Source organism: Sus scrofa, chromosome 6 (assembly GCF_000003025.6).
Source record: "Sus scrofa isolate TJ Tabasco breed Duroc chromosome 6, Sscrofa11.1, whole genome shotgun sequence".
NCBI classification, from domain to species: Eukaryota; Metazoa; Chordata; class Mammalia; order Artiodactyla; family Suidae; genus Sus; species Sus scrofa.
This window is the reverse complement of record NC_010448.4, coordinates 76132529-76151365: the sequence shown is the minus strand read 5'-3', so window position 1 is coordinate 76151365 and position 18837 is coordinate 76132529. Positions and strand designations below refer to the sequence as shown.

Below are 18837 nucleotides of genomic sequence, written 5' to 3'. Positions count from 1 at the left end.
CAGGATGACAGAGCGAGGGAGAGATAGGACTGGGGTTCAAATCCAGACCCGCAGGCCTCCCAAGCCCACAGCACACAGGAGGTGCTTAATGAATGGCAACTACTGCTGTAACACCAGCTTATGCAAAGTGGGAGTCCCATTTAAGAAGGCACTGCGGTTTCTCCTACTGGCATCCTTACCCCAGATCTCTCCAAACGGCTCAGTGGGGAGAAAAGTCCAATGTCACCAACAGTCATATTTTTCCAAGTATAACCTAAACCCACCAGCCACAGTTATCAAATTCGCAGATTCCTGGGTCTTGACCCAGACCTGCAGCATCAGCCTCTTGGGGGATGGAGCTCAAGAATCTGCATTTTTCAAATCACCCAGGTGCTTCTGAGGGCCCTGAGGTTTGGAAGCCCACCCAGGAATCTGGAGGGGAGGTGGACACTCACAGCATGCGGAAGTTCTCAGGCCAGGGTTCGAAACCCCGCCACTGCAGTAACCCGAGTCACAGCAGTGACAACACCGGATCCTTAAACCACTGAGCCCTGAGTTAACTCCCATCAGGAATTTTTATAAGAGTTAAGGTGTCAGTCACTGAGGGTGAGGAGAAAGAGAGGTGGGGACGGGCGCAGGAGCAGCCAGCATGTGGCGCTGCCCAGTGCAGCAGGTGCAGGATGTGGCCGGGTTCTGGGTTCCAGGGCAGCCCCGGGACTCAGCCCCACCCTCGGCGGCCCCAGAAGCAGCAGGAAAGGCCCCCGGGAGCCCCAAGGACTTAGGGGGACAGACAATACCTTACAATCGTACTTGTGCTTCAGCTCCTGCATGTCTCTCCCCCCAACTCTTAAAGCCAAGATGTCTCTCTTAGTCCTGGCGTATCTCTCCTTTAGCCTAGTCAGGTCTGGAGAAAGCTGGAGCCCCCAAGCAGCCAGGCAGAAGGAGAGCAGGTGAGAGGAGCAGGCGGGGCAGGCAGGAGACAAAACACGGGCAACAGAGGAAAAAGGAGACTCAGGTAAGGTGGCAGATGGACAACTCGGGGCAAGCGGGGGACTGGGGACCTGGGGGCGACCAGGCTCCTGCCTGGAATCAGCTCCAACAGCTTCCAGCCCCTATGTGCCAGGCAGCCAGGGGCTGGGTCTCTGAAGCTGTAGGGGAGGAGGGGTGGGAGGGCAACGGCCCAGGCCCCCCTCCCAGGGAAGGGGTACAGTGCTAGTCATCTCCCCATCCCGGGGGCCCAGCAAGGGGCTTGTGACATAGGAGGCTCTCAGCAAGTTAGTGAGACAGATGGACGGCAGGTGCACGGATGGATGGAATGGGTGGGCAAGAGGATAAAGGGATGAGTGGGCGAATGCACAGAATGGAGAGAAGGATGGCTGGACAGATGGAAGGACCATGGCCAGATTGGTAGATGAACAGGCTCATGGATGGGTGGATGGTGGGTGAGCAAATGGATACATTTACTTGGATGACCAGAGAGCTGGGCAAATGGGTAGAGGGAGGAACAGTCAGATGAATGAGTAAAAACACGGATGGACTAGCAGACAGACGAAAGCAGTGCTATGCTGGTAATTAATCATCTTGTGGTTCTCCAGGAAAAAGCGTCCTGCTCTGTAGTATTTCCACGGTGTGAACTCGCCCACCATGGCCAATTCCAAAGTACCAGTAGGACATCACTGAGCAAGCGGCTGTGCGTGATTAGTTCTTGGGGTCTTGAGAGTGAGGATGAGCTGGCTCGGGCACACCACTAGAGGAGGGGTGGAAGAATAGAGGGAGGAATCGATGGAGGGAGGGATGGAGGCAGCTGGATGGGCGGCAGGGGGCTGCCTGGCTCACACACTCTGGGGGAAGATGGATGGGTGTACAGACAAACAGAGAGACATTCAAATGCATGAACCCTAGGCGCCGTAGTGACAGAACACCAAGACTGGGACCACTTGTAGGGAAGGGGACAAGTAGAGCGATCAAAAGGACGAGCTTGGAGGCAGATGCACCTGCCTCCAAAATACTGCTCCCTGCTTACTAGCTGGGTAAGGCTCTTTACCTCTCTGAGGGACAGCTTCCTCACTGGTAAAGTGGCCACAATAATAACTACTTCAGAGTATCACTGAAAAGGTTAAATGGACAAAGCACACGAGCCCAGGGCTTAGTGATGTTCAAAAGAAAAATGGAAGCCATTATTACGTTATCTTTCAAATAACAAGAGCTCAATATTTGTTGAGGAATGGACGGTTGAATGGATGGATGGATGGATATGGATGGATGGATGGATGGATGGATGGATGGAAGATCAGATGGACAAGGTATTTTTTCTTTTTTTTTTTTTTTCATCTTTTTAGGGCTGCACTCACGGCATATGGAGGTTCCCAGGCTAGGGGTCCAATCGGAGCTGTAAGCACCAGCCTACACCACAGCCACAGCAACACCAGACCCAAGCCATGTCTGTGACCTACACCACAGCTCCCGGCAATGCTGCATCCTTAACCCACTGAGAGAGGTCAGGGATCAAATCAGCATCCTCATGGATACTAGTCGGGTTTGTTAACCATTGAGCCACAACGGGAACTCCCGGACAAGGTATTTTCTTTCAAATCCTATGTGATGTTTAGTTGCGGCTCTACCACTCACTGCCTGAGTGGCCCTCACCACTTCACTTAACCTCTCTGAGCTTCTGTCGCTTAGGTTCTCTAATCAACAAAATGAGATTCTTAACGCAAATAATACCAACCGCTCTAGGGTATCAGGAACCATAAACGAAACCGCTGCATGAGCTGTACCACTCAGGCAAAGCATCACTATTGTTATGCAAAAAAGGAGCAGGACAGGGATCCTTTGGACAGGTACTTGGACTCCCCCAAAAATTGTAGTCCCGTTTCATCTATAAATAAGCTTGACACGACAAAATCCTAACTGCCCTGGGCCTCTGCCTCTCTCAGGATCAGAAGATCTAGGCCAGAGGTCAACTGCAGAATTGGTCAGATCAGAGTCAACAAGTTGAGGACAGAGCCATCACTGCTGCCCAGGCCATGGCCAGCTGGATCACAGTCGCCTTAATCATGAAGAGATCACAGTCAGAAAGTGGAAACGTGTGATACAGCCCATTCCACAGCTGGAAAAAAAAACACCTCCCATCGATCGTGGGTGGCAACCGGCAGGATCAGGCTCCTGCTTACATCTGGGTCAGGTGCTTCAGAGGAGCCCCTACGCAGACGCCTCAGTCACCTTCTTCAGCAAAAATCTGCCCACCGAGGGCTGGCTTCTCCAGACACCTGCAGGAGGGGCTCCACTAGTTCTCAGGAAGCTGCACAAGGTGTCAGGCCCCCATCAGACTCTAAGGACAGGACACAACACGTTCCCAGGCCCTGCTGCCCGATACCACGCAGCACACATAACACACAGCCAAGCAGTGGTGGCCCCAGAAACATGCAGGTGCTGCGGTACGAGGGGTGGGAGAAGGTGCAACCCAAGCAGCTCGGGAGGGCAGAGCCCCACAGGCCGGGCTCAGCGGGCTTTCCCGGGGGAAGGCACCCAAGGAAAGACCTCCCCTACTACCCCACCTCCCTGGAAGGCTGCTGTTTGGGAAGCAGGTGGGTCTGGGCCCATGGCCAGAGAGAAAGTCCTTATGGTTAGAAATTCTAAGATCTCCACCATATCATTTATCTGCTGAGGAAGAGTCCCAAGCCCCCAGCTTGAGAATGTGAAGGACACAGGTCCTCCAGCAGCCCCCAGGGACCCCAGCCCTGGGGTCAAGGTAAGGGGCCTGCCTAGTATTTCTCAGAGGGCTCTGTGGGCCCCTTGCATCCCCTGAGGACAGAGCACTGTTAAAAAGCAGATTGTGGGGTTCCCGCTGTGGCTCAGTAGGTTAGGGCCCGGACATTGTCTTTTTAAGGATGTAGGTTTCATCTCTGGCCTGGCTCACGGGGTTAAGGAGCTGGCATTGCTGTGGCTGTGGCTGTGGCATAGGCCCCAGCTGCAGCACTGATTCAACCCCTGGACTAGGTACTTCTGTATGCCACAGATGTGGCTGTAAAAAGGAAAAAAAAAAAAAAAAAAAAAAAAAACAGATTGCCAGGCCCCACCCAAACCCTGAACCTGGGAGTAAGGCCCTGGTATCTGCAATTTAACCTACTACACATGATCCTGATGCCCATCAAGCCCGAGAACCACAACGGGAGAGGCCCAGATCAGCTTCCCCTGCCTCCTGCCTAGAGAGGAGCCCATGGTTCCCTCTCAGTCCCCAGTAAGAAGGCAGGGGGCTGGGAAAGTGGCCGTGGGGAATTGGGAGGGACAGCCAGAGGCTGAGGACAGGGCTGATCCAGGCCTGGAGTCCCACCTGCTCACAGTCTTCAGAGCTGGGCTGGGACACACGATCCTGCCCTCCTATGGAGAGGCTCCCCAGGGGGCGTGGTGGCTTCACAGTCAAGGCCCCCTCTTTCCCCTGACCTGGAACACATTGCCCCTTCCAAGTACAGAAGCAGGAAGGGGCTTGTTCCTGGGCTTTGCCTGGGCCATTCCTCCAAGTGCAGCCACCTTTTCCATCTCCCCTGGCTTCTGCACCCCAGCTCCCAACCCACCTCCTGGGATCAGGCCCATCAATCCCCCACCCCCACCGTGTCAGGCAGGCAGCCATAGGTACATGGGCCCAGGTTTACAAAAAGGCATTTATGTCTTTGTTTTTGGCTGTGGCCCTGGCATGTGGAAATTCCCAGGCCAGGGATCGAACCCATGCCCCGGCAGCAACCCAAGCCGCTGCAGTGACAACACCAGATTTCGAGCCCACTGCACTACAAGGGAATTGTATGTCTTCATTTCGGATAAATTGTTTCATACTCTGTGTCTCCTCCTGGGCCACAAAGGTTCCCGGAGCCTGGGTCGGGTCTTCCTGTTCCCATGTACCCCAGCCCACACCCTAAGACAGGGGTTGGGCACACGGTAGGTGTCACAGATGCTTAACTTTTTTGCTAGCAAGACATCAAGGCTATTTTCTGTGGGCCCACCCATGAGGGCCCAGACTCAAGGAGGCCAGGGTTCAGGAGAGACCTGTTCTGCCCCAGGGCTTCCTGGAGATTTGGGAAGCCTGTCTGTGTGAAGACTCTTAGCTGTGGGTGCTGCTCTGGCCTGCACCCCTTTCGAAGAGGGGATCCCCAAACTTTGAACGGGGCAAGAGGCACTTGGGAAACTTGGAGTTGGAGGCCCCCCCCCCAAATCCAGCCCGGGCCTGGGGCCCCTGCCTAGCCCCTGCCCTGCCTGTAGGCAGGGCTCACTGACAGGTTGAGCCCACTTGCCTGTCTGTGTCTTCTCAAAAGGAACTTGAGAGGGACCCAGTCGCCTCCCATTAAATCCCACATCTCGGCATGGATAGACTCTGCCTTCAGATGGCTTCTACAGAACAGGGCAAGGCTGTCACAGAAAAGAAGGAACCAATCTTCCTCCTCTTGGCTTTCGTGGCTCCCGCCACGAAATCCGCAGAGTGAACTCTGTTTCAGGCAGAAACACAGGAAGCAACCATCGCATGGATGGCATTTTGAAAGGCTTGGAAAGACGCCTTCCAGGCAGCTCTGTCTCTGCCCGTCTACTCACTTCCCCAGGGCAGAGGGCTGTGGGGGTCTAAGATTGGTCTGAGAAGCATCCTGTAGGGCAGGGAGATCGGACTGACTTGACAGCCTGTTTTGCCAACTCTCATCAGTGGGCTGGGTCACCCAAGCACTGTGTTGAGGAGGATTCCAAATCTATGGGCTCCATCTGCCATAGGCCTGGCGTGGAGGCAGCACCTGTCCAGGCACTAACCACGCCCATGCTGAGCTGAGGGCTCTCCGCGGCCAATCAGCAATGCCGGTGGGTTACTGCCCCGTCTCGCGATTACTTCCGCCCCTTCTCGCTCCCCACACGTTCCTGGGAATCACCGCTGCTTCCAGGAGACTCTCAGGCCCGGCCCACGCGCTGCCCCACCCCACTTACAGGTGCCCTAGCTGGGGTGAGAGACGCCCCACCCCCTCACCTTGGGCTGGAAGGACACTCGGTGCTTGGTGGGCTCCACCTCCGGCTTGGCCTCCTCCGCGGAGTCCTCGCTGTAGCTCTCAAACTCGCTGGAGCTCCAGCCTAGGTCCTCCGCCTCCCGGGGCGCCCCGTCCCGGTGCACATCCTCGTAGAGCAGGTTCCTCTCCGCCCCTGCTGGCCAAGAGACGGGGCTGGTGAGCAGAGGCCCCGAGGCCAAGCCCACCAGGCTCAATTTCGGAACCCAAGCGGGCACGTAGGGGGGTGGGTCAGAGTGGACCTCCAGCTCCGCTTCCTCCTCCGAAAGAGGGACGCAGTGAGAACACGACATCCACCTTGTAGAGGGGAGGACGTGGGAAATGCAGAAAAAGCTCAAGAAATGTGTCTGGCACACAACAGGCTCCATAACTTCCTCCACTATCAGAATCACTTTTCTGGGATCTGAGCGCTCTTTCTGGGCCTCTTTGGCATTTTTTAGTGGAAAAAACGAGACCAAGGAACAAGTCCTGACTCAGGTGCTCAGCTCTGGCCTCAGCATCCTCAGGGGTAAAATGGAGATGGTCCATTGAATGAGTCAATCCCTCACCCCAAATCTGAGTTTCCCGTCAGGGTCCAGGATGGTCCAGTAGGGGGCGCGCCGGGCCCAGCATCCTGGAGCGTTCCCTTTTCTTCCCCGGCCATACAGGAAATGCCTTGAACCAAAAACTGGGGGACAGAGGCCTGATAGTCCACTGGCCTGAAGGGACAGGTGACACCAGGACCAGGGACTCTTGGGGTCCTTGTCAAGTGGGGTTTGAGACCCTGCTTCCAGACAGATGTGGGAAAGACGCTCCCCCAGGCCCAGAAGACAGGGCTCCAGCTCTATCGCTGGATGCTCTCAGCACCCCCTTGACCCCTGGGCTGCACTTCCTGGGCTGATACCTGGAGAAAAACTGAACTGCAGGCCTCACTAATGTGAGGCCAGACTCCAAAAGGGCACGAAGGTGAAAATGCTTTTTTGTCAACACAGAAGAAATACGGCACTGGGAAGGATTTAAGAAAAAAAAATCTGCTCAGAAACCACACATGCTGAAGAGCAGAGAGCTGTGGTCAATCAGAGGCCTCTCTGCAAAATGGGGATGATAACAAGCCGAAAGGTGGAGTTAGATAAAATATACTTTAGCAAGGAGCCTGGCACATGGCAGGCGCTCAGCAAAGAGCAACTGATCCTGACTCGCGGGGGCTCTGGGTGGGCTCGGGTATCTCCACGCTGACCCAAAGCCTCCCCCTCCCCCGCACAGGAAGCTGGGTAGGGGAGAGGTCTGGGAAGATTGTCAGCCAAAGAGCAAAACAGACACACGGGGCTTAGCTGAAGGCTTGGATCCCAGAATTAGGAGGGAGCCCGAGGTTATTTTTAAGCAAAAGATGATACTGACTAACGTCTCCAGGGAACAGAGCAGCTGGTGACCAAGCTGTAACCTTTATAAGGCTGGGCTGATTGTCCTATGCCTGCAGCGGAGGCCCCGTGACCCAGGAGCCCAGTTTGGGGCTGCCCCCGAGGAAGAACCACACTACAAGCAGCATCTGCTTCTCCCGGCTTCCAAGGGGCATTGGCCCCGCCCACCCACATCTACATGCCGGATTCTCCCAGCAGCCCTCTGGGGCCAGCAGGGTGCAAATCATCACCCTCTCCTATTAGTCAAATGAGGAAACGATGCCCAGGGAAGACAGGTGTTGGCCCAAGGTCAGGCAGTGAGCAGGGAGGGGGCTCCATCCATTGTCTTCGATGAAGGCTCCACCATGCTCCTGATCCCCCGGGCTCCTCTCTCCAGTGGAGACAGGGTCACAGATTCCTGAGTCGGTGCCAACTCTTCAGCTTTCTTGGGCCTCAGAGCAGTCTGGTCCCTGCCCTCTGCCTCCCCTGCCTCCTGGGGGCCTGGCGCTTCCCTAATGCTCAAGATCACGGCCCCCTTTCAAAGCTCTTACCATCGCCCGCCCATGCTCTACATCAGTCATCTCCTGGCGTCCTCACAACCCCCAAGGAGAAAGCTATTATTGCCCAATTGGGCAGATGCCTTGACTGAGGCCTGAGGGATTAAGCAGAAGTCCTCTGGTGCAATCCTCCCCAAAGGCCTATGAGGTCAGAATGATAATCTGATTCCACATGAAGAAACCGAGGCCCAAAGCACAGAGAATCAGCAGCAGCCAGGATTTGAACCCAGGGCTGTGTGTGTCCACTGGCCCATGCTGCCTGCATCTCGGCGGAAAACCTCGTCACAGGCTGCACAGGTCAGTGCTGGGCCCCGGCAGGTATGACACTCCTAACAACAGCATCCTTGTGCCGTGCACCTGCTGAGGGCCGGCCACAGCCTCTGGGACCCAATCCTCCCACAGCTCTGAGAGTGGGGGGTCCTGGGGCAGGGGTTCTGGTCCTCAAATTGTAGGTGCAGAGCTGGCTCCCAGACCACCTGCTCTTGTCTGCCTCAGAGTAAACTGCAGGACATGCCAGACCCCACATCCTGAGGACACGATGGTGCCCAGTGCAGACTGTGGCCAAGTCTTCAGTGGTTGATTTGATTCAGATGGGAGAACAGCCCAAATGGGTCAAATGACAGCCTCAGGCTGCTCAGATCTACCAGCTCTGGGACCTGCATACAGCCGCCCGTTCCCACTCTCCTGGATTTGCATGAGCTACAAGCAGGAACAGGCCCAGGTCCATTCGGGGCTTGCCAGATAGATGCGTGTATCACTGGCCCACCACCCCTGTTCCTGGAACAGACATCAGGAGTGTCCCTCTGTGGGCCCTCAGATGGAGTCGTGTTGTCTGTGTGTCTCTCCCATTGGATTATACGCTGCCCCAGGATGGTCCTGGTCGCCCCTGTCAGACTGAGAACTCCTCAAAGGCAGGGGATGTTTCCTCTTCTAGATGGGGAGCCCCTAAAGGCAGGCAGAATAGTAGGAAAAGCAGAGTCAGGCAAATGTCTATTCCAGTTCTGGCTGTGTGATGTGGGGCTGGTGGCTTAACCTCTCTGATGTGACTGTCACCTGGAGCCATAAACCCTGCCCCATCACGGGGTCACTGAATAGGGGGAGCAAATGTGCTTCATCCATCATAAAATGCCACCCAAGTCCTTTGGGGGGTAGGGCACAGAGCATTGGACTTGGATTCAGAATGACCCAGATTGGAATCCCCCCTCTACAGTTTCCTCCTCTCAAGAATAAGGAAGTAAGACTCTAAGCGAAGTTTGGGGACAAAACATGAAGAGCAGCTGGCATAAGGTGTTCCAGCAAAGATGGCTCTGGCTGTGAAGGGACATGAACTAGCCCTCCTCCCTGGAGAGTCCCCCCTCCAGCCAGGTGAGTATGTGGGGCCCAGTTCCGGCAGGACTCACCCTCCCCGGCTCTGTTCCCCTCTGTGGCCACCACCTCCCCGCCCTCCCTGCTCACCGCGGGCCTCGCCCCAGAGCAGGGCCCAGGCCTCACCGGTCAGCTTTAATAAACTGTCCTTCTCAACAGCTCTGGGGCTCTTAAACCATTTTCAGGAGGAATGGAGACGGAGACGTGAAAGAGTGGCCTGGGGACCCACAGCCCAGGGTGCCCCTGCCCTGGACGCCCTAACCCCTCCCCAGCCCCAGCCCGGCCCCGCCCTCCGCGGTCTCCCGACGCTCCCGGGAAGAGCGCAGGGGTTTTTTAAAGCAAGAAGGCGGGGCCATGGACTGGGTGGGGCCACGGAAGACGCGCAAGGAAAGACCCTCCCCCGGCCCCGCCCCCCCGCCCCCCGGTCCGTCGGGAGAGAAACAAGGACGCCCGAAGGAGACTTTACCGGATTGATGAGCGTCCAGGTTCTCGCAGGGGACGTCGTCGTAAATCACATCTTCCTCCAGGGCGGGGAAAGTAAACCTCTCGACTGGGAGAGAAGGGAGAGGAGGAGAGCTCGAGCCCGGCTCTGGCGGCCCAGGCGGGAGGCGGCAGCCGGAGTGACACCAGGACTGCACCAGCTGGCGGCTCCCTCCCGCCCGCATCCCCGCGGCTCAGCTGGGCCAGCATCCTGCAGCCCAGCCCCTGGGGAGCCCCGGCCTGCCACTGCGCTCAGAGGACCGGGTTCCGCTGCCTCTTCTCGCCCTCCAGCCCCTCCAAGGCGCCCTCCCAGTGACCGAAGCACACTCCATCCGCCTCCCGGCCACCCGCAGGCCGGCCCATCTGGCCGATGGCACTTGCAGGGAGCATGAAGCAGACCCAGCATTTGTGCCCTGGGGCCCGGAAGCCTCTTCTATTGCCCAGGCCCCCACGACTACCCCAGAAGGAGCCAGCTCCTACCCACCCAGAGGTGGGGGAGGGCAAGATGGCTGTAGGGAGTACAGGAAATGTCCCGGTGTAGGGAAAAGGATTTGGAGAGTGGGGTGAAGGGGTGTCCCACAGAACTCAGCCAGCGGGGTCCTGATTGGTGAAACATTCAGCAAATGAGCACATGGCTCCCCTATCATTTTGCTGGGCAGGCTAGGAGCAGGGCAGAGCTCACAGCCTGCCCCTGTTAGCAGCTCCAGGGATGGAACATTTAATGAGCTGTTCCCCCCCCCCCCCGCTCCGAAATTGTGCACCCAATCTCTGCCCCCTTTAGGGGCATGGAGCCCCTGCAGAGGTAGGGTTTGGAAAAGCAGTCCCCACCCTCAATGGGAGTCTGTCCTCACCTGCATAGGACCAGACTCTGAAGTCCCCACTGTCCTAATTGCATTGCTTCCTACGGTCCCAGGGCCCCCAGAGCCCAGTCAGATCTCCTCACCTGCCCACCCCACCCCTCCATGGATTCTGCCTCCCACACGGCTCTGAAACCTGCCCATCTCACTCCAGGTCCCTGGCTCCAGCCATCAGCCTCCCTCTCCTGGTCAGCCTCCAGCCCACCCACCTGTCTCAGAGCATCACCCCATCCCACAGTGACAGGACTGAAATGCACACATGGCCGCATGGCGCTCTCATGGCTTCCTAGGGCCTCTCGTGACTCCCTTTTGCCTTCAGGAAAGTGCAGCCTCCAAGGCCCCCCACACCCCAGGAGGAGCTGGGGAGAAGGCAGCCTCGCCTGGCCTGCTCACCCCTTGGGCCCTCCCTCCACCGCGCCCAGGTTGGCTGCTTCCCATGTGCCCGGCATCCCCTCGCCCTCGGGCTCCAGCACAGGCTCCCCCTCAGCCTGGCCACACTCACCCTGACCCCTGCTCCTTCACTCTCTGCCTTCAGGACTCCTGGGCTCTCCTAATCCCCCCCAACCCAGCACCTGTGGTATCTGCCTGCCTGTGTGTCTGGTTTAGCTCCCAGAGGGACCCCATCTTGGTCACCAGGGTACACCCACCACCAGATCACCTTCGGAAGTACTGAGGGGACAGAGGAACAGCTGAATGCATGACCTACTCCTGGGCCACAGATCTCATCAAGTGACAAAGGGGGCCACTCTCAAGGGTGGGCAATGGCCGAGTCACCTCATAGCAGCCACCAAGCCCACAGCAGCCATGCAACAAGGACGAGCCCTTGGCTTGCATGAGCCCCCATCAGCTCTGGGCCCCATCCTGGCACCACCCTCCTGGGGCTGAGACCTGGGGTCTGGGCACTCACTGCGACGGGAGCTCTTCCGCCTCCAGCTGGAGCGATGGACCCCGGAGAAAGCTGCATCCACGGCCTCCCCATTGCTCAGCACAACTGGCGCCCTGTGGGCCAAGAAACGGGCCCAGTGAGCAGGGAGGACAGGACAGCTGATGCCTTGAAGCCACAGGCAGCCCCTCACCAGGTGACAGGGCCACTGGTCCCTGAGGCCATGGGTCAGAGGGCTGAGGAGGCCACGTCTGGGCTGGCCTTGGACAAGCCTCTTCTCTCTCGGTTCCCTCACCTTTAGAAGAGGCTGTAAGGCCAGCCTGCTGCTTTACACGCGCATAAAGGTCAAACGTATTCTCAGGGGCTCCCCAGGCAAGGGCACCCCTTCTCCAGAGCAGACTCAGCGGGACTCGCCATCTCCCCATTATCCCATGTGCAAAATGGAGGCCAGGGCTGGGGGTTCCTGCCTGAGAAACAGGCCATAGAGCCTCACAAGACCATGCCCGGAGGGCAAGCTTATTCCCCACACACACTCGAGGATAAGCTGGATTCAGAGATGTGCTTCCCAGGAGCAGAGGAGCAAAGGGAAAGCAGGGGGCAAAGAGTGGACACACCTTCACCGAGTGGCCACGTGAGCATCGCCGGTGACATCACACGGGCATCACGTACCCCTGGAGTGATGCAGCAAGAAGGGTGCTCACCCCTGTGGGATTCTTACCCCAAACCCACAATGCCAGGCTCATCATGAGAAAGACACCAACAAACCCAGATTACAGGACAGCTATAAAAGCCCTGCCCATGACTCCTCAATGCTCTCGAGATCCTGAAACACAAGAGAAGTCTAGAAACTGTCACAGGGCAGAGCAAAGTAAATGACAACTGAATGCCACGTGGGTCCTGGATGGGAACCCCACACAGAAAAGGGACATAAGCAGAAAAACCGGAGCAATCCCGATACGGTCAGGAGTTCCGAGGATGGCAATGTACTAGTGCTGGTTTCCGAGTTTTGACGAACATCCTGTGGTCATGTGAGATGTTAACAATGGGAAAACGGGGTGAGGGGTATATGAAACTCCGTGCTACCTTAAAACTATCCCGAAGCAAAAGGTTTTTTGTTTGATCTTTTAAAAATCCACTCAAAGAAAAAGAGGCCACATCTGCCAAGCCAGAGGGTAGAGGCCTTCAACTCTCCAAGGCAGCAGCCACCATTGCCAAGAATTGACTTGAACTTGCCAGCACCCAAGCCCTTGGAGGAGGGGGAGGAGGGGGGGGAGATGACAACCAGGGAGAGCGGAGGGAGGAGAGGGGGGCGGGGAACACCCCCTGTGAGGGCCCTCTGCCTCCCCTCCCCAGGAACACTGACAGGCAGATCCTGGAATCCCTCCCGCTCGGCAGGTGGCAGGGAAGAGGCACCTGCCCAAGATCACACGATCTGTGAGTGGCAGAGCCGGAGGGTGATGCCAGCTCTTGGGCCCCAAAGCTGGGCTCTTCCAATTGCATCTCAGGTCACAGAGCATGGACGGCTGTGACAATGGAATCCTGCTAGTCCGTGCCGCCCAGTGCGCCATGTGTCGCTATGGGGCACTTGGAAGGTGGCTAGTGGAACAGGTGGCTAAGGAACTTAATTTCTCATTTTATTTCATTTTAAGTAATTTAATTTTAACTAGCCACGTGTGGCTGGTGGCCCCCATACAGGTCAAGTGCTTGTCACTACCGGAGAAGCCAGTCTCAGCTCCAGTTTTACTGCCAGAAGTCAGCCATGCCACCTGAGGGCGAGGGGCACATTTCAGTCCTGGGATAAGGCTTTCCATCAACGGCAAGTAAAGGCCAAGAGGGCTCGTCTGGACCAGGAGGGAGCTGCCTGAGTCCTCTTCACGTTTCCCTGAGCCATGATGTCGTCAAGATGCTTGAGTCCTGCCACTCAGAAATGCTCAAACAGGAGTTCCTGTCGTGGCTCAGTGGTTAACGAATCCGACTAGGAACCATGAGGTTGCGGTGCGACTCCTGGCCTTGCTCAGTGGTTAAGGATCCGGCATTGCCATGAGCTGTGGTGTTAGGTTGCAGGTGCAGCTGGGATCCTGAGTTGCTGTGGCTCTGGCATAGGCCAGCGACTACAGCTCTGATTAGACCCCTAGCCTGGGAATCTCCATATGCCGCAGGTACAGCCTTAGAAAAGACAAAAAGACCAAAAAAAAAAAAAAAAAAAAAGAAAAGAAAAGAAAAGAAATGCTCAAACAGGACCAAACAATTCTATGAGAGCCTGGCAGGGTTTGGTTTGAAAATTGGCTTTGCTCTATGTTACTCATGCAATTGGTGACCATCACAAAGCACCTGCCAGGCGCTGCTTGATGTGCTTTACCTGTATTTGCATATTTCATTTCACAAGAGCACATGCGGGACAGGCATCGTCATCCTCATTTACAGATGGGAAAACTGAGGCTCACAGAGCCTTGATTACTCTTCCGGAAGGCACTCAGTTCATCAGAGAGGGGCCTGGGGTTTGAAGCCCAGGCTCTCCACCTACAAAGTCTGTGTTCCTCAGGGAAGCTACATTCAAACATTCACCAACGTCAGAGACTCGCTGTGTCACGAGGTCCCTGAACCTTGCTTGACTACTTAGCTACCTGTTTTTTTTTGGGGGGGGTGTTTTTTTGTTTTGTTTTGTTTTTTGTTTTTTGCTTTTCAGGGCCACACCTGCAGCATATGGAGGTTCCCAGGCTAGGGGTCTAATCGGAGCTGCAGCCGCCGGCCTATGCCACAGCCACAGCAACGCCAGACCCAAGCCACATCTGCAAACCTACACCACAGTCCTTAACCCACCGAATGAGGCCAAGGATCGAACCCACAACCTCATGGATCCTAGTCAGGTTCTTTAACCACTGAGCCATGAAGGGAACACCTGTTTCTTTTTGCCACCTGTTTTTTAAAAAAGAGAGAAAGAGCACTCGGCATAGAGTCAGAGACACAAGTTCAAGTCTCCACCCAAGAGAAACCCTAACACCCAGTTCCAAGGCTGCAGTGCATCTCAACCAGAGGACACCCGAGAAGGCCCTGGGTAATCTCTAAAGGTGGCATTGAGGCGGAGTGGGTATTTTGGGGTGAGGTCAGACAGCTTTAGAAGGGATCTGGAAATACTTTATGACACACTAAAAGCCAGGGTGGGGCTGAAAATATAAGCCTCTAGTTTGCACCTTACCAAAATACAATGAACTTATTTTTTCATTTTAAGTAGTTTAATTTTAAATATCCACATGTGGCCAGCTCCCCCACCCCCACCCCGCCCCACCCCTGAAACAGAACAGTGCAGGTCTAAGCCACGAGCACTGCTGGAGAAGCCAAACTGGGCTCCTGCTTCCACGGAACAGCTGCCCAGTTACTCTTTCTGGCCTCTTGGGAGGGGGCGCTGGGGTCACAGAGCAGAGCAAAGTCACCTTCATGCCTCCATGGCTGAGGCAAACAAAGAGACCAGGAGCTCCAAGGGAGGGAAGGCCAGTGCCTGTGGGTGGACGGGTCTCCCCAGGCTTGGCTGGAGACCACCGCCACCCCACCTGCACTTTGCAGGCATCTACGCTGCGCCCAGCGCCATGCAAAATGCTCAAAGACAAGTGTGTGTCTTATGACCATTTTACAGATGGGGCTCAGAACGGGCAAGCAGCAGGCTCTGCGGCAAGTGGCAAAGCTGCAGTCTGCCTGCAAAGCCTTCTCCTGACACCAGCTCTGCTGCTCCACACTGGGGCCAGCATTCTCCATGCAGAAGGGAAGGGGAAGAGCCTCCCAGGCAAGGGAAGGGGCAAGCGTGGCAAGAAATGAGGCTGGGGGTGCCTCCTCCCTCCCTGGCCCTCCTGCTCAGGCCACGAACCCACCCTGCACCCACCCAGGGGCGGCCTCTCCCAGCTGCTGCCTGGCTGGAAAGTCTCATTCTCCCCGGGAGCAGACACTCCTTCTGGGGCCTCCCCGAAGATTTCAGATAATAAAAGAGCCATTAAAAAGCAATAAAAGGCCAATGATCTCACCCTTATCTGAGCTTCCTGCACTTCTAATGCCTCTCGGCTTGCACAGGAGCGAAAGGCCAGCCACTTAAATGACACTACTCTTACAAGGTGAGGTCACCGCCACCGTCACAGGAAGAAAAGGAGCCGAAGGACAGAAATCGGGGAGGCTGGGTGAAAAAGAGGACGCAGGGAGGACAACAGATTTCTCCCAGGTCCCCGAGGACAGTGTTCGCTGACCAGACTTAGGTCAAGTATACCAGGAAGCCACCAAGGAGCTCGAGGCACCTTCTGCACCCATCACCTCTCTCTCCAGGAACAAGCCAGGGACGAGAAGGGAGTGGGTGCCCTGTGACTCCGACCCGCGGGAGGGGAAGGGCCCAAGCATTGGTGTTTGTAAAGCTCCCCACTGTCTCCAAGGTGCAGCCAGGGTTGAGAACCGGGGATCACGGGCTTAGGGTGGGAAGAGACACACGCTCCAGAGCCAACAGGTCTGGGATAAGACGGCAGCTCTGCCACTTGGCTGCGGACCAGGACAGTGGCCTGATGTCCTGGAGCTGCTGTGGAACATGGAGAATAATCACTCCTCTTCCTGTTGTGCAGATTAAATGAGATAACACAGGTAAAGGACTTAGTGACTCTCGATGCCTCGGTTTCCACATCTGTGAAATGGGGAACAACAGCTCCCTCTTGGGGTTCCGGGAAGGAGGAAATAAAGAAGAATTGTAAAATTCTTAGCAGAGGGTCTGGTACATGATAAATCCCTGGAGTGCACGGCTTCCCATCCCCCCCTTCCCCTCCACCCCTTCTACAATTACAAGGTCCCTGCATGCATAGCGCCTCGCCACCCCTCACGGGCAGAAGTGTTCCGGGCCCCAGTCCATTTGTCCTGAGCCACCTCCCATGAGGTCACAAATCCACTTACTGAAGGAGCAGAGTGGTGAGGAGCCCCTGGGGAAATCTGAGGAGGGGCCCCTGACCCGGCATCCTTAACCCAGTTCTCCACAGAGAGCAAGCATCGAGGCCCAACATCAGGAGCCTGGCCCCTCAGCCACAGACACGGATCCAGGCCCCGCCTTGACTTTCGGCTCCACGGTGCACGCACCTCACCCCGACATCTCAAGGGCCCCCAGCTCAGTGGTCAGACCCTGGACAGACACTGCTCCCCCAGCAATAACTTATCAAGAGCCGTGTAAGGTTCCCATGGGAAAATGCTCTCTATACATGATTCAGTCAAAAGGCGAGCCAGGAAACAGCATATGCAATAAAACCACAGCTCTGAAAAAAATGTATACATATGTATTTTACATATATGCAAGGGAGCTGGGCAGGAACACACCGGGGCAGAAGTAAAGGTTGCTTTTAGTCTATCCTTTTTTGTACTTTTCAATTCTTCTCAGATAAACATGCATGACTACTGCCAAAAAAAGAAACCATGAGTGAAAAGCAGAAGGAAAACATATCCCAGGAAATGTTGAGCAATGGATTGGCCAGCACGGGGTCTCTTGTGCCCTGGAGTCCCGCTCCAGACAGACCCACAGCCTTTGGGGCCAGTGACAAAGAGCAGCTGGCTGGCAGAGCATCTGGTCCTCCCGTCTCATGCAGCCTCCGTGTTACGGGACGAAACGGAAGGGTGGGATGATCAGATAACAACCAAGCCTCAGGTCATGGAGCCAATATGGAAGGGGGGCAGGATCCAAACCAGATCTGCGCGGCAGAGCGGAGGCCAGAGGTTAGAACACTGGGCCTGCAAGCCGACTGGGTTCAAGCCTGCCTCTGCCTCATCTCAGCTCTGTGACCTGAGGCTGATGACGTAGCCTCTGGGCACCTGCTTCGGCCCCTGTAAAATGGGGATTACAGTAGCGCCCACCAGTGAGTGTCTGGAGGATGGATGAGATGAGGCAGGTGAGGCTCTGCGAGCAGAGCCTGGTGAATTCTAAGTGCAGAATACGTGCAGGCCGTTATCATCTGGCCAGAGCCCACACACCCAGGTGCAGAATGGCAGCCCCCAGGAGGGCAGGGACGGTCCACTAGGTCTCTGCGATGCCAGGCACGTTGCAGACACTCAGTGAAGATGGGCAGGACAGAAGGATGGAAGGCAGAAGAAGGGCAGGGAGGCCAGAACGCTGGCCTGGATGGGAGGGGGCTGCTGAGGAAGAACAAGCAGAGCCCCGCCTTCCGGCTTTGAGCCCAAGGGCCTCCATGTGCCACCCAGCCCCCGGGACCAGTGCCTGCTCCTCTCTGGGTCTGCACAACAGGATCCATAGTAATTCTTTCTTTCCAGGGCTGCTGGGTGAGTCTCCAGCCTCTAGAAGCAGCCTTGGTTCAGGGGCCTCCTCCGTCGTCAAAGCCAACCTCGCAGCATCTTTCGATCCCTCTCTGACTCTGCCCCACCCCTTATCAGGGTTCTTATGATTCTAATGGGCCTGCTGGGATAATCCAGAATCATCTCCCCATCTCCAGACCCTCACCTCCATCCCACCTGGACAAGGTAATACATTCACAGGTTCTGGGGATTTGGACATGGAAATCTTTTTTGGGGGGGGAATTAATCTGCCCAGTCAGTCATGCATCAAAATGAGAAGCGTGTGGCAAGGACTACATAAACTGTAAAGTCCATGCACACATAAACTATGAGTATCTCACCCTCTTTGTGCCAGATACTGAGAATGAAGATGCATAAGGCAGAGACCTGTCACTGTGAGGATCCGGGGGTGGACTTGGCACATTCCTGAAGGGGGATTCAGTGTAATGAATGCAAACCTCTGTACCTTTTTCAGGCCACAGGCTGTGTGGTCTTCACACAGAGTACTCAAAGGGTCTGTGTGATCTGAAGGCCATGGCTCCCCCATGGAAACCCCTTGTAAGCAGGGGTGGAAAAGAGAAAAAAGAAGAACAAAAATAGGAGTTCCTTTAGTGGCTCAGTGGTTAACAAACCCGACTAGGATCCATGAGGATTTGGGTTCAATCCGTGACCTCGTTCAGTGGGTCAGACATCCAGGACTGCCGTGAGCTATGGTGTAGGTCGCAGATGCAGCTCGGATCCCATGTTGCTGTGGCTATGGTGTAAGTCAGCAGCCGTAGCTCCAGTTCGACCCCTAGCCTGGGAACCTCCGTATGCCGCAGGTGCAGCCCTAAAAAAGAAAAAAAAATAGATGCAGAAGAACAAAAATAGCTCTTCTAATTTAGCTAAGGGGCCAGAGAGAGGTCTTTAATGGAAAAAGGGGCCTGGTCCCCTTAACCCTCCCACGAGGGACTCCACTACAGGGAAAAGCTGGTCTCCACCAGTCCTCAGGTCCCACTCACACCCTGCAGGACA

The 18837-nt window shown here is 55.9% G+C and overlaps 1 protein-coding gene across 21 annotated transcripts in view; it reads right to left on the bottom strand.

Annotated features, from left to right (window-relative positions):
- ARHGEF10L (Rho guanine nucleotide exchange factor 10 like) overlaps positions 1-18837 on the bottom strand; it is a 165099-nt gene that overhangs the window by 77945 nt on the left and 68317 nt on the right. For 8 of the 21 annotated variants that reach the window (XM_021095432.1, XM_021095438.1, XM_021095431.1 and 5 more), the window contains 5 exons: positions 11554-11645; positions 9776-9859; positions 5978-6150; positions 1643-1726; positions 777-893 (listed from right to left, as the gene is read on the bottom strand). In XM_021095432.1, the coding sequence (XP_020951091.1) occupies positions 777-893; positions 1643-1726; positions 5978-6150; positions 9776-9859; positions 11554-11645 (550 nt within the window). The remainder of the gene's footprint in view (positions 1-776; positions 894-1642; positions 1727-5977; positions 6151-9775; positions 9860-11553; positions 11646-18837) is intronic. The other 13 variants (XM_021095452.1, XM_021095446.1, XM_021095451.1 and 10 more) reach the window with 5 other exon arrangements.